Here is a 13,039-nt window from a genome sequence, read left to right as displayed (position 1 = left end):
GCCGGCCACCACACGCTTATAAAAATCTCAACATTTTTTTCTCATGCTTCTTCTCTTCTTTTCTTTCATCAAATGTCTTTAGGCAATCATTAGAGTCTCGGAACGAGCGCTTCAATCTTCGTTCAGGTCAATCGGCCTCTTTGCGTGCTCAAGATTGTCTTAGAACAATCATGGCAATTCTTACAATTAGTCTGGTCCATCCTGACGCATGAGGGCTTAGCCTGTAGGGATTGTCACATCGCTTTTTTTATGTATTACTATGGGTTTACCAGTAATACTCATGGATTGCTACCTCGCATCTAATAACTAGTATTCTGTATATGAATTGTAGTATGTACTGGTCGGTTTTGTGTACAGCAAGTAATCATTGGGAAAAGGAAAGGGAAAGAATCTCAGTTGCCTTGCGCGCGTTGTTTCATCCTCAGCTTGAGCAGACTGGCCTTAGGGCAACTCGGTGTCTTTGCTTCCTCCCCTCGGGCTTGATAGAAGGCGTTACAACACTCGTACAAAGCATTTATCTGAGATTGACATTTCTCTTCTTGATAAGAGTTCTTCGTCAAGCAACCTGTGTGGGTTAGCGATGTGCACCGCGGAACTATATCACTTAGCTAGTGAAATACTTTGAATGGCGCACTGGTCTACCGTTAGCAGAAAGAAACCTCTATGAATTGGCTCCTCTTGAATGGATTAAACTTACTGCCCGTGGATGGCATGGAGGGTCATATGCCAGATCCTCTTTTAATCCGCCCTGAATCACTGTCATTCTAGATTCAAATTGAAATATCTGTGTTCTCCCTTACCATGACGCAATAGGTCCCAAAGGACTAACCAGCGGGTGAAAAGAAAGAGCCTTATTTAACCAATTTTATATATCTCACTATACAATCATGAGAAATTTCCAAAGAGCAAATGAACATAAAACACAAAAGCCGCAGGCAGTGAAACGTTGAATGGTTAGAAGACTCTCAAACAAACAATCCATAGATCTAGAGTCAGGACCTGCGCCGCAAAATAGATTATCCGTAGGTATTCACTGCCGGTGGTGGGGAATGAAGTCGCCTTCTCATCGCCTCCAAATCATTGATAACTACCCATTCGCATCTTCAGCTCCATCCACCTTCTCTTCAACTGGAGTCTTTCACGTCTATTGGCATATTATTTCAATCGCCTAATTTCGGTCGCTTTTGTGTAAGTCCTACTCCGCTTAGCCCTCAACTCTCCCTATTCCCCCACCACATGCGACAGAGCCAACTGCGGTAGAGCTGACATGGCCACTCAAACACAGCACCTCTCCCTCTATTGCGAGAACCTCTTCGCCTACATAGTATCAACATGGCCGACATTCCCGGAGGAGACGCCCCTGTTGAGCACCTCAATATCAAAGTGACGGACAACAACAATGAAGTTTTCTTCAAGATCAAGCGTTCCACCCAGCTGAAGAAGCTGATGGATGCTTTCTGCGAACGTCAAGGAAAGCAGATCTCTACTGTCCGTTTCCTGTTCGACGGAACCCGTGTACGCCCGGAAGACACGCCGGACACTGTATGTTTACCTTGCATCAACACCTTGCGCAGTAAAACCATCTTGTTAACATGTTGCCTTCTTCACCCTCTTTCTAGCTCGAAATGGCCGATGGAGATACCCTTGAAGTCCACCAGGAGCAGATCGGTGGTTAAGGAAACCCCATCTGACCGTCATCTTTTCGCTTCTTGTCACTTGGTCTTTTTTCTTGATCCGTTGCATTTGAGACATAGGCGCAATCGGTTTTAGCGTTGGCCCGGTCGGGCTTTAGCTGGGAAGGGTCGCCTGCGGGCTTGATTTAAGCTTAGAAAGGCTTAGACACGAGGGGGCTTCTACCAAAAACATGCTAGGGTCTTGTGGATAGGCAATTTAGGAATTACGAATCAACTTCTTACGACGTAAGGCTTTGTCTTAGGTAGAGGATTCCGTGGGATTTCCGTCGCTTGTAGTATTACTGTCCTTTAATCCCGTCTGCCTAAGTCCTGATCAGACGTTCAAACACAAACACAAAGCAGAAGGAGTAGTACTGTACACTCCCTGTAACTATACCTGCACATGATACAACTGCTCATGATCCCAAACCGAAACCCCCCAAACTTCAACAAACTATTACACAAACACCCCCAGAAAAAGAACGATATAAGACCAGACCATAAAAATCAACTAGAGAGAAGAGCCACAAGAAAATATATATATAAAACAACGAACAAAACGCCGAAACTAACTAACCAACTATTTTATTGATCAATCATCCCAAACAGCCGCCTTCGCCCGCTCCTCCTCCTCCTTAACCTTAGCCGCAGCCTCCCTCTCCTGATTCCGCCGTCTAATCTCCTTCTCCTTCACAGCCCGATCGTACGCCCGCTGCTCCTCCGTCCTCTTCGGCGCCCGAATCCCCAACGCCCCGGCAATCATCCTCCCTGCAACAGCCGTCTGCTTCTCCGGCCTGCGTGCCGGCGTGGGCGACCTCGACGCCGAGGTCCGTGAGCCCGCGCCCCCAACATCAGCATACACCGGTACAGAGTTCCATGTGTGGGATGTTTGGGGGGAGATGGGGGTAGGCGGGGGATCGAGGGGGCCCTCTGCTGTTGTGACGGATGGGGAGAGCGACGAGCTAGTACATGCTGGGGAATTGGGTTCGGGTTCGGATTCGTCGGCCTCGTCTTCCCATGAGTCGGCGACGACGGGGGCCTTCTTCTTTGTGGGAGCTGTTTTTACGGCGGGCCGGGGGATATCCTTCACCGGATTGGTGTTGTTGAGGGAGAGTTCACGGAGAGATGACTGGAGGGCCGTGGTGGTGGCTTCTGAAATAGACATTAAGGGCGGATTTTTGTCAGTTACGTTGGTTGGGGGGGTAGATTGTATAATAGAGAGGAATATTAGGTAGGTAGGTGCGTGAGTAGGAGTAAGGGAGGAGAGTGTGGAGGTGAGAAATGTAGAAGAGTGGGCAAAGTATAAAGGCCTTTCGATGCGGAGGAGAAAGGAACGGAGTCAGTGGTTACAAGGGAAAACACGGACCCTGGGATTCTGGACCGGGCTTTGTTGCCATGTCAGTCGATTTTCAATTATCGGAGTCAACAGCCGTTTCAAAGATCCGCAATTGAACGGGAGAGAAAAGATATTAATAGTTATTGCAGGTGAAATAATGAATGTCGTCAGTCGTGGAGAAGACTTACCCCACCATTCCCCTGCTTATTGGTCTGGCCCACCGGGGGTTTATATGTCCAGAACGGTCGTTTCTGCCGTCTAGAAATTCAGAAGAACACTTGTTCTATATCTTTGCGTGAATTATAGGTGCTCTGGCAAAGATAGGGATAATCGCTCATTCCACTTTCCTCTCGTTAGTCATTTAGCCTAGGCGGAATATTCCCAATTTCAGCTACTTTGGTACGTTAACCCCAACCCCCCTTGACAAACCCTTGAAAAGCCACATCATTCGATCCAAATGACTTATAACCACCCAATTCTGTATCAACCAGTACTTCTCCATTGATGTCTTCCTACACTATTATGTACAGGGTTCTCATGAGCAAAGATGACTTCATACAGAGGCAATCCAATGGTTGGGAACTAGTGACCAATCGCAGCCCCATTTTTGGTTTATCGCCTGTACATCGAAGTCACATGTACGAGATGATCGACAGCGTGCCTTGAATTCCCCCCAGGATTGACATCGTCCCCGTCGCATGGATAAACAAAGGGAACGATGGAGAGGGAAACCAACCCAACTTGGAAGGCGCCCATGCTTATATCCCCATATGTACATTGTACGCAACCCTGGATTGTGGGGAACGAAACCCTTACCTAGCAACTATCAGCAACTCTATACACCAATTTAGTGCCGCTCACATTCCCCTGTTGCATCAACCCGACACCATTAAGTACACCTTGCAGGCCCCCTTCACAGATTCTGGCTGGATGAGGCTTCAACTTGTTTTCAGCGAGGAGTGTTTCCGTCAATTGTGTGAACATCTTCGCAAACTCAAAGTCCTCAGCATTTGCCGGAAAATGTTTGCCGTACAAGTCAAAGGGCTCGCCCCGAAACGTCATCATGATGCTCCGGGTACAGGCGACATCCTGCCGAGGAATATCATTGAAGAGAATCGTACCGTATCGGCATCCGGGCTTCGTTGACAGGGCAGTCATGCAGACCCGGACTCCTTGGTCGGAGCCGATTGTATCCCAGACCAGCTGGAGCTCTCCGTTCGTGTAACGGTAGATCTGCTCTCCACATGCTGGATCTCGGTAGTCGAAGACTGCTTCGGCGCCGCGGGACTTGGCCAGATCTGCATTCTTAGGAGAGCAAGTTGCAAGAACAGAATAACCGGCCCTGTATACCTGGTTAGAACTCCGCCTACTCGTAGTTGGACATCGACCTACAGTTTCGCGTATTGGATAGCAAGAGTTCCCGCCGACGTACTCCCACCATAAATCAAAATATACTCTTTCTCTTTGATGGGATCAACGGGAAGATTCAGCCCCAATTGCTGGAACAGGCCTTGACCGCATGTAATTGCACTGACGCCGATGCCGGCCACGTCCTCGAAGTTCATGCTATCCGGCATTCGTATACAAACATCCCCCTTAGCAACGATGAACTCCGCGAAGGACCCATCCTCGGCATTGCTGCTATTGGCACCATGCGTACAGCCACAGACTCGGTCACCTTTAGTCCACTTCTTGGTGACTGCTGGTCCGATGTCTTCGACAGTACCAGCGAAGTCGCAGCCAGCAAGGCCGTTTTTGGCCCCTCTTCCCTGGCTGATCGCCTTACAGTCGGTCGGATTTAGGGCGACGGCAATGGTTTTAATGAGAAGGTAGTCATCACGTAGTCTGGGAATGGGCCGTGAGTATACCACTGTAGCGTTTGTGCCATTCAGCACGATGGCTTTCATTTTGAGAGTTGATGAAACATGGAACTTGGTCTTTTACCTTGCGAATAATCAGTCTATACTTATTGGTTACTACCCGATACTAGTAAGTATTGACAATATGCAATTAGTCATGTTCTGCAGTTAACTAATGGCTGGATGCTTTGATAATCCTATGCGTTTGGTTTGTAATCAGCGAATGTTAACTAGATTATCACAAACCAATTTAATTACACTTACGAACAAGCATTGAGCAAGAACCATACACATATCTCTTATTATTCTAGATATTGATCCAAAAAGGTCATTCTAAGCCCAGGAAGCTCACATCCAATTTAGACCAATGAAGGAAAATCAATTTCTAGCTAGTGATTCGGAGTCTCACAATGTAACCTAGGTTGAGTACATGTGTCTGTGTGGCATGCTGAACATAGTCCCGGTTGGGTTACATGCTTGAACTTCACAGAGCAATACATACTAAAATGATGCCGCAAGTGGTCTTAAATGATACGTGCCTTGCCCCGAGTCCTTCCATTTGCACTTTGCTTCTGCGTTCAAATTCTTCACTCAAAAACCATAGAAAGAAAAGAAAAAACAGAAATCCTTCTTTGTCTCGTTACTTCTTACATCTTCGCTGCGTTTACATGCCTCTCACCATGTCTTCATCCTCCGCATACGACGATTCCGAGATATTCAGGAGCTACTACGATCTTCCACGCAATGAAAGGGGATTGGACGCAGTAACAGAATGGCCTCTTATGAAAGTTATGATCTAAAGTGTTAAAGGTCAAAATGTTCTCGACTTAGGTTGCGGCTTTGGATGGTTTTGCAAGTGGGCCAATGAAAATGGTGCCAGAAGGGTGCACGGGATTGATGTCTCTGTGAACATGCTGGCAAAAGCAAACGAGCTCAACAGTGGAGAGTGCATTACTTATGAACAAGTTGACTTGAACACCATTGTGCTTCCAGCCAATTCATATGACATTATCTACAGCAGCCTCGTCTTTCATCATGTGGAAAATCTGGGCCCTGATCGGACAAATCCAAAGGACTTTGACATCAGATGGCCGTCTAGTTTTCTCCGTTAATCACCCAATCCGATCCGCGACCGACAAAGCATTGTGGTAGCAGACAAAGGATGGCGAGTGGTTTTGGCCTGTTAGAACGTATGGCCAAGAAGGTCCTCGGGTTCTTGAATGGATCGCGGATGGAATCCCCTCCTACCACCGAACCATTCAGACCTATGTTTCAGCCGTTCTAGAGAATGCCTTCGAGCTCACCGATCTGGCGGAGTGGATGTTGCCGCCGGTTTCTATTTTCCCTCATCAAGACAGTGGAAGAAACAATCATCGCCCGGTTCGGCTTATAATATGTGCTAAGAAGGAGTGACATATCGAGTTCCGCTGTTTTGTTACTCCTTGAGCTGGTTTATCGCCGTTGCTGGGATCTCCATTACCTGGGGGGAGATAGGAATTAATAAGGGAACTCAGAGCCGGCATTATGGATAAACTTGCACTTTTGCTGTTCTATGCTCGGTTCTATATATCTATAAGAAGTGCAGTCTCACTCTATATTAAGAAGTATAGGCAACTTTTATTTGCCTTAGTCTTCCTCTACTTGCTAATTATAGGATATCAGTATGAAAAGAAAGGAACTATAATCTAGCAGTAGAGCAATAAGACTTTACGTACATAGTATCCAAACCATAAAATTCAAATCCTGATTTATAGCTGCGCGATCAGATACTGAAACCTCAATTATACATATGGACAAGATTGGACCGCGTAATATGATTATCATGTGTGAAGTTTTTCCGAGTATCTGGTCTTCATTTCTCTTTTGATGTATTAAGTGATCAATCCGAAAGTTATGATTGTCTTTTTCAGCGCTCTCTCGAGGATAGTAAGGCTGAGAGACCGGGTGGTCAGGTTGAGAAGGAAAATAGGACGTTCCTAGCGGAACATGGCCTGCAGGTATCGAGAATCATCTGGGACCTCGCCTTTCCAAAGCGGCCAGGATGGCTTGGCCTTTGATACATCATAAATGTGTCTCAGCAAGAAGCAAAGTGGATGGAAAAGATCGAGACTAATCCTAAAGAGCATGACAGGGCTACATGTGCAGCAGAAATTGAAACGAAGAGGAGAAAGTATAGCTTCTATGGTGAACACCAAAACAATACTCAAGATTTCTTCTGTATCTAAGAACTCTTGACTGCATTAGGGGCATTGGAGAAATTGTCGACTTGCTATACTTCAACTACCATCTGGACTTACTAGGAAGTACCTTACGGTTGCCTTTATGTCGACTTGCGTAGGTCGTACGGACATGATCCATGGAGACTCCTTGATGGCTGTCAGAGGGTGGCATAGATATTGAGAAGCGTAAGGCAACAACTCCGGATGCAACAGAGCAAATCTATCTTAATATCTCGGCCCAATGTCACACGCTTTCAGCAATAATCCCTCGAGATAAGGCCACACGTAACATGCAAAGAAAGGTGCATCTTTCTAAAACACTCCTGAGACCTCCTGAGGTCTGACGCGCGAAGTCGGGAAACAGTCTGCAAGCCTCGTTAATGTTGGAGTTTGTGTGCAATATCTATATGTCTCAATCTTCTCTATATTAAGATTTGCCTCGTATCCTTTTGATATCATATTGAGGGTTATTGGGAGAGCATGGGTGCGCCTGGAATTCTGAACTAACAAAATAACGTTGTGTATGTAGTCTGAACTATAAGTTGAATCATGGGACGTGTTCCGAGTGTCCAAGCGGTACAGCTGTTCCGAGAAAGCCAATCACATCTCCTAATGCTGGGATATAAGCCTCGGAAGAATTCATTGCGGAGTCCGAGATCGGCGGAAGTACTAATCAACGGATCTCCCGAGGTATTGAATCTCCTCTTTCTGAATGTACCCCATGGGCATTGTGTTTTTCTCCTTTGGGCTATGACTCTACTGACTGCCATCCTATGAGCGCTAAATGACTGCCTTATCTAGATATACCTCTGCTTTTACTTTTCATTGCTGAGTGGATCTACCAAGCGCTTAGAGCTTGCTACGGGGGACTTTGTTGATACTTTCCACAATTAGTATTTTTCGAAACACAAGATGGCAAACTTGCGATCCCTTGCTACACGAGTGCGGAGAACATCTCTTTTGCGAGTACCAGCGAGACAGACGAATGAATTCTCCACCTCTTCGCGGAATCACTCCTATGCCGATACGCTTCCGAACCTGAAGATCGGCGCACATACCAGGGTCCTATTCCAGGGATTTACTGGTAAGCACTCACTATCGAGTGAGCTGTCAAAAAAATACTAACACTGTATTTCAGGTAGACAGGTATTGTAGAATCTACGCAGAGTCGATAGGTAATGGAATCAGCTAACCAACAAGGCCACTGCCAACGTGAAAGAGTCACTGGCCTGGGGAACCAAGATCGTGGGCGGCGTAAAGCCAGGCATAGAAGGCGAGCATCTCGGACTTCCCGTGTTTCCCTCCGTGAGGATGGTACGGCCTCTCCATCCATCAGTGTGCAAGATCGAAACACTAATAACACACAGGCCCAAGAAAAAGCGAAACCAGATGCGTCAGCCATATACGTACCGGGGGACCAGACAGCGAAGGCCATCGAAGAAGCTATTGAAGCTGAAATTCCACTAGTCGTGGCTGTGGCGGAGCATGTACCCATTCATGACCTTCTCAGAGTAGGGGATCCTCCGAGGAGATTGGATATAGTGGCTGCTTACATTACCCGTAGATTCATTCTATGCTACAGACACAGTCCAAAACAAGGTTGGTTGGGGCGAATTGTCCTGGTATTATTTCTGCAATTGGGAAGTGTCGGATAGGATTCCAGCCGTTGCCCTGCTTTTCGCCTGGTAAGATAGGTATTGTTGCGAAGTCAGGAACTTTAAGTTATGAGACTGTTGCGTCGACCACACGAGCGGGTCTGGGGCAAAGCCTCTGCATCAGTATGGGTGGCGACGTCTTGGCTGGTACTAATTTCGTCGATGCTCTAAAGATTTTTGAGAGTGATCCTGATACAGAGGGCATCATTCTGGTAGGGGAGATTGGTGGCACGGCGGAGATTGACGCTGCAGAATGGATCAAGGTTTATAATCGAAGAACTGCGAATCCCAAGTATGTGCCTAATCCCTTGATCTGTTTATTGCTTTGATGCTGACTAGAAGACGAGGCCCATCATGGCTCTGGTCGGCGGGCTTCATGCACCACCTGGGCGGATCATGGGCCATGCCGGCGCATGGACAGCTCTTGGGGAACCCGATGCAAAGTCGAAATACCAAGCTCTTGAGCGTGCCGGCGCAGTTATGGTCAACCATCCAGAGAAGTTTGGAGAAGGGATGAAGACTCTACTCAGCAATCGATCACGTATTCAACCCACGCAGGTAAGCTTCTGCAAGGATCCGCGGAGCAAGATAGAGGCGCTGACCATGTTCCAGTCAAGTAAGGCTCCAAACCAGAAAAAAGGTCTACATACGATGCGACGTGTATCCATGAATCGTGAACAAAAAACCCTTCCATCAAAGCAAACCCGATCTCTCTTTATCAAAGAATTTCAAGCCATCGATATGCTGAGGGAGAAGTCTATCTCCATCCATGAAGCAAACCCCTCAGATTCCGACATCTTCCTATCCCTCACCATCGACAGAACATCGTTGTCCCCCTGCGTTATAGCTTCAACAGACACCAATTTCGCATCTGCCCACACCGGCAGATTCCCCTTTGCCTACTCTACTACAGAAATCAGCAACAAATCCTCAACAATTAAATCAATCGCTTCCCACCTCCAACTCCCCGAAACCATACACCAAAAACTAGCAGAACTAGTCCAAGCCCTATGGGAAATCTTCAAAGAAAAAGAAGCCTACTTACTGGAAATTCGAGCCAAACCGTCGACAGGAGGAATATTACAAATCCAAAAAGCCCGCTTTGGCTTTGACGACGCCGCATTCAGAAGTTCAGGCCGACAAAAAGAGGTCCACAGCCTTCGAAACCCAGCCGAAGAAGTCCGCGAGGAAGTCGAGGCCGAGAAACACGGCATAGTCTACGTGAAGTACGTTTACAAACAACTTCCCTATCTGTAAAAATACTAACAGACACTAGATTACAGGGAGAAGGCAGTATCGGGACCCTTGGTAAGTGCCTCCAAAGATTCAAGCAATCCTACTAAACTAACATGAGTAGTAAACGGCGCCGGACTCGCCATGAACACGGTAGATGCGCTCACCATCCACGGCGGCCACTGTGCCAACTTCTTGGACACGGGAGGCAAGGCGACGTCCGAGACAGTCAAGTCGTCATTCCGGGTTATAACCTCCGATCCGCGGGTAAGAGCTATTTTTGTAAATATCTTCGGGGGGTTGACGCGGTGTGATATGATTGCGGAGGGGATTATCATGGCTTTCAGGGATTTGGAAATGAGTGTTCCGGTGGTTGTGAGACTAAGGGGGACGAATGAAGAACAAGGACAGCGAATGGTGAGTACATATGCTTTGGTCTGTGATACGAATATATGAGTTGTGCTGACTGTGAAAGATCGCTGAGAGTGGACTTCCACTTCATGCGTTTGATAGCTTTGAGGAAGCGGCGAAGAAGGTGATTGGCTTAGCGGGGTGAATTCATCGAACTAGTGCAGAGATACTCGAGCATATGCCTTTGTACATGTTGAAGCTAGAATATAGCCAAGGGAGGGTTGGATTAGATAGTACTGAGGTACATCTATACACAATGAGAATAGTCTGTTGTTCACTAGCTACTTCATATCCTGATAACTACAATTACTAGGCTTTCACTTAATCCAGATAGAACTTTTAGTAAGGGAAGGCCTCTCGTAATTCAAAGCAGTACGTATAGAATCCTGTTAGTATCTTACGTGTGAAAAGTGACTTAATAGGATTCCCATACTTCCACATGAGGTAAGGGATGTCTCACCTGACCAACAAGTCAGGGCAGCTGCTGCGTCCTTACCCTAAGCATATAAACCTACATAGAGCAGCCCTTTCCAAGCTCTCCCAACCTTCAAAGATTTTTGATCCGGAATGGAAGAAAGACTACCATTAGTTGCAGCAAGTGCACTGTTTGTCTTTCCATTTCAGACTTCTTTGGATTAGAGAAATGGTCTTTATCCCACTGCACGTATATTTGATCGACTAGAAGATAAAACACCAAACTGGACGGAGTCAAGGGAATACTGGCCGCAGGATCGGTGGCGAAACAACACATGATCTGTGGAGGACTGGAACTCGAAAAGGATCATAAATCCGACAGGCTTCGGCCGTCCGAAAGGACGGTTCTGATTTTCCCCACTTAAGGTTATTGCTGTTCTGAGGGTCCTAATCTCAACACAGAGAGGAGGTGCTCAGGGAATTAGATGGATTTAACCGAATATACGGTGGAGGTAACTTTTTAAATGACATTAGACAGGCACTACTAAGCACCTATTAAATGATAGGCCCAGTACAGTACCATAGGGTTGAGGTTGTAGTTTCTCAATCACCGTCGTCCCACCAATCCGGAACTCTATATAAGCCAAGCTAATTACAATGACCGAGACTTCTACCAGCGGCACAGGAAGGGATATCGCCGAGCGAGGCACTGGCCAGTTGTTTCAGAGTCACCCTATAGAGTTGGAGAAAACAGAGGGTAAACGGTATCAGAATCGTCTTGCGCAGCGTACGTACAGTGCGAAGCTTCCTCTTTCAGCTAACGCTAACGGGCTCCAGACGAGCTTGGGGTGAACAGCGCTTCATCGGGCAGTCTGCAGTGGGAATTAATCTATCGTCGCTCATCTTCTCTTGGAGTGAAGAGCCGACGCCATGAAGCAGGATGGAAATGGGCAGACGGCACTACACCTTGCCGCAAAGAATGGGTGCGAAGCATTTGTTTTAATTAATGATATTGTTATTATGTTGGATTCGATGTTTTCCTACTTAAACCAAATCACGCAACAAATCCTCCCATGAGGTGTACGCCCTCAGTTTTTTATAATAAGGTGCAAAAACATACAACAGCCGGGATTCGCTGGTGGTCACCCACCCAACTACTAACCGGCCGGCGTGTGGCTTAAGTACGGCTGAGCGGACGGGAAGCCCTGTTTTCCACACCCTGTGGTCGTATGTATTTGGATTGTGAATGAGAAGATATATATAGGACTTCCCTCTTCCTCACCCAGCTAGAAAAAAGCTTCTTTAAGCATCCTGACAATTAGAGCCGGTATATGGCTTATATCCAACCAGTAGAGTATAATATCATAACTTTCAAAACATAAAAAGTAACATACAACAGCTGGGATTCGCTGGTGGTCACCCACCCAACTACTAACCGGCCGGCGTGTGGCTTAAGTACGGCTGAGCGGACGGGAAGCCCTGTTCTCCACACCCTATGGTCGTATGTACTCGTGCTATTGAGAGGGTGGAATATATAGAACTTTAAACAAAAGAATATCGGTAACCCAGAGAGAAAAAAGGTGACCTATTTTGTCTGTGCTCGTCCTACCCGACTCCATGTATGCCTGACAACTTTTAGAATTATGCCCCTTAATCCCTAGAACAGCATACATATATATATATATATATATATATATATCTCTCTCTCAACTTGGAAAAAAGAATTAAAGCAAAATTAATAATACCTAGCTTCTATATCTCTGGTGAATTTTTGCGGAGTTTCTAGACTTCTTGGTGTTGAATTAATTTAGTAGATCTTATATGAATGCACAGGTCAAAGTCTTACTCGAAAGAACCACAGATCTCAACGCGACAGATTATCTGGGACGCACGGAGTTGTTTCTAGCTGTTCAGAGTGAAAGTGAAACGGTGGCAAAGCTGTTATTAGAAGCTTCAATTGATATGAATTGGAAAGATACATCGGGGAACGTTGCTCTTCATCTGGCAATTGAACGCGGTTCCGAGTCATTGACGCTTCTTCTGCTCAAATATGGTGCCAATATCGACGCATAGCCCGTTACATTAACAAAAAAACCGAGGACCCACTTTGACGTAGTATAGGCGAGAACTAGTTTGAGAAGGGCTGGTAGCTCGGCGTGGTCTAAAAAAACCTCGGCGTGGTCTAAAATTCTGCCCCGAGATTCACCGCCCTTTTTAGACCACGCTGAGCCTATGCCAA

At 46.5% G+C, this 13,039-nt stretch overlaps 7 protein-coding genes across 7 annotated transcripts; 4 read left to right on the top strand and 3 right to left on the bottom strand.

Annotated features, from left to right (window-relative positions):
* Positions 1–88: 88 nt before the first annotated feature.
* BDW43DRAFT_260187 (DUF1903-domain-containing protein) lies at positions 89–932 on the bottom strand. Its single transcript, XM_032040177.1, has 4 exons — positions 801–932; positions 698–748; positions 621–633; positions 89–565 (listed from the first exon to the last, which is right to left on the bottom strand). The coding sequence occupies exons 1-4, from the start codon at positions 801–803 to the stop codon at positions 393–395; spliced, it is 240 nt and encodes a 79-aa protein (XP_031905753.1). The 5' UTR covers positions 804–932; the 3' UTR covers positions 89–392.
* A 47-nt stretch (positions 933–979) lies between these two features.
* BDW43DRAFT_260184 (SUMO family protein SMT3) lies at positions 980–1,960 on the top strand. Its single transcript, XM_032040176.1, has 3 exons — positions 980–1,188; positions 1,286–1,542; positions 1,620–1,960. Exons 2-3 carry the CDS (start codon positions 1,333–1,335, stop codon positions 1,674–1,676), a joined length of 267 nt encoding a protein of 88 aa, XP_031905752.1. The 5' UTR covers positions 980–1,188; positions 1,286–1,332; the 3' UTR covers positions 1,677–1,960.
* Positions 1,943–3,176, bottom strand: BDW43DRAFT_260182 (uncharacterized protein). Its single transcript, XM_032040175.1, has one exon. It carries the CDS (start codon positions 2,836–2,838, stop codon positions 2,266–2,268), a length of 573 nt encoding a protein of 190 aa, XP_031905751.1. The 5' UTR covers positions 2,839–3,176; the 3' UTR covers positions 1,943–2,265.
* A 15-nt stretch (positions 3,177–3,191) lies between these two features.
* Positions 3,192–4,938, bottom strand: BDW43DRAFT_260181 (zinc-binding alcohol dehydrogenase family protein). Its single transcript, XM_032040174.1, has 2 exons — positions 4,402–4,938; positions 3,192–4,351 (listed from the first exon to the last, which is right to left on the bottom strand). Exons 1-2 carry the CDS (start codon positions 4,914–4,916, stop codon positions 3,826–3,828), a joined length of 1,041 nt encoding a protein of 346 aa, XP_031905750.1. The 5' UTR covers positions 4,917–4,938; the 3' UTR covers positions 3,192–3,825.
* Positions 4,939–5,548: 610 nt separating this feature from the next.
* Positions 5,549–6,281, top strand: BDW43DRAFT_296303 (class I SAM-dependent methyltransferase; the record flags this gene model as incomplete). Its single annotated transcript, XM_032044184.1, has 3 exons — positions 5,549–5,656; positions 5,726–5,905; positions 6,024–6,281. The coding sequence occupies 3 exons, from the start codon at positions 5,549–5,551 to the stop codon at positions 6,279–6,281; spliced, it is 546 nt and encodes a 181-aa protein (XP_031905749.1).
* A 1,718-nt stretch (positions 6,282–7,999) lies between these two features.
* Positions 8,000–10,531, top strand: BDW43DRAFT_305804 (putative succinyl-CoA synthetase subunit alpha; the record flags this gene model as incomplete). Its single annotated transcript, XM_032045871.1, has 10 exons — positions 8,000–8,171; positions 8,226–8,233; positions 8,288–8,401; positions 8,455–8,598; positions 8,652–9,034; positions 9,090–9,300; positions 9,355–9,968; positions 10,019–10,050; positions 10,100–10,392; positions 10,451–10,531. 10 exons carry the CDS (start codon positions 8,000–8,002, stop codon positions 10,529–10,531), a joined length of 2,052 nt encoding a protein of 683 aa, XP_031905748.1.
* Positions 10,532–11,457: 926 nt separating this feature from the next.
* BDW43DRAFT_305803 (ankyrin repeat domain-containing protein) lies at positions 11,458–12,873 on the top strand (the record flags this gene model as incomplete). Its single annotated transcript, XM_032045870.1, has 3 exons — positions 11,458–11,587; positions 11,638–11,783; positions 12,634–12,873. The coding sequence occupies 3 exons, from the start codon at positions 11,458–11,460 to the stop codon at positions 12,871–12,873; spliced, it is 516 nt and encodes a 171-aa protein (XP_031905747.1).
* Positions 12,874–13,039: the final 166 nt, after the last annotated feature.

Source organism: Aspergillus alliaceus, assembly GCF_009176365.1.
Source record: "Aspergillus alliaceus strain CBS 536.65 unplaced genomic scaffold BDW43scaffold_2, whole genome shotgun sequence".
Classification (NCBI taxonomy): domain Eukaryota; kingdom Fungi; phylum Ascomycota; class Eurotiomycetes; order Eurotiales; family Aspergillaceae; genus Aspergillus; species Aspergillus alliaceus.
Note: the sequence above shows the minus strand (reverse complement) of the source record. Positions and strands in the feature narration are given on the sequence as shown.

Bases quoted from the DNA above. Each gene is read 5' to 3' on its own strand.
- BDW43DRAFT_260184 (XM_032040176.1), top strand. From the start codon at position 1,333: ATGGCCGACATTCCCGGAGGAGACGCCCCTGTTGAGCACCTCAATATC. The intron at 1,543-1,619 runs GTATGTTTACCT...CCCTCTTTCTAG, and splicing joins CGGAAGACACGCCGGACACT to CTCGAAATGGCCGATGGAGA.
- BDW43DRAFT_260181 (XM_032040174.1), bottom strand. From the start codon at position 4,916: ATGAAAGCCATCGTGCTGAATGGCACAAACGCTACAGTGGTATACTCA. The intron at 4,352-4,401 runs GTAGGTCGATGT...CCAGGTATACAG, and splicing joins GCTATCCAATACGCGAAACT to GGCCGGTTATTCTGTTCTTG.
- BDW43DRAFT_260182 (XM_032040175.1), bottom strand. From the start codon at position 2,838: ATGTCTATTTCAGAAGCCACCACCACGGCCCTCCAGTCATCTCTCCGT.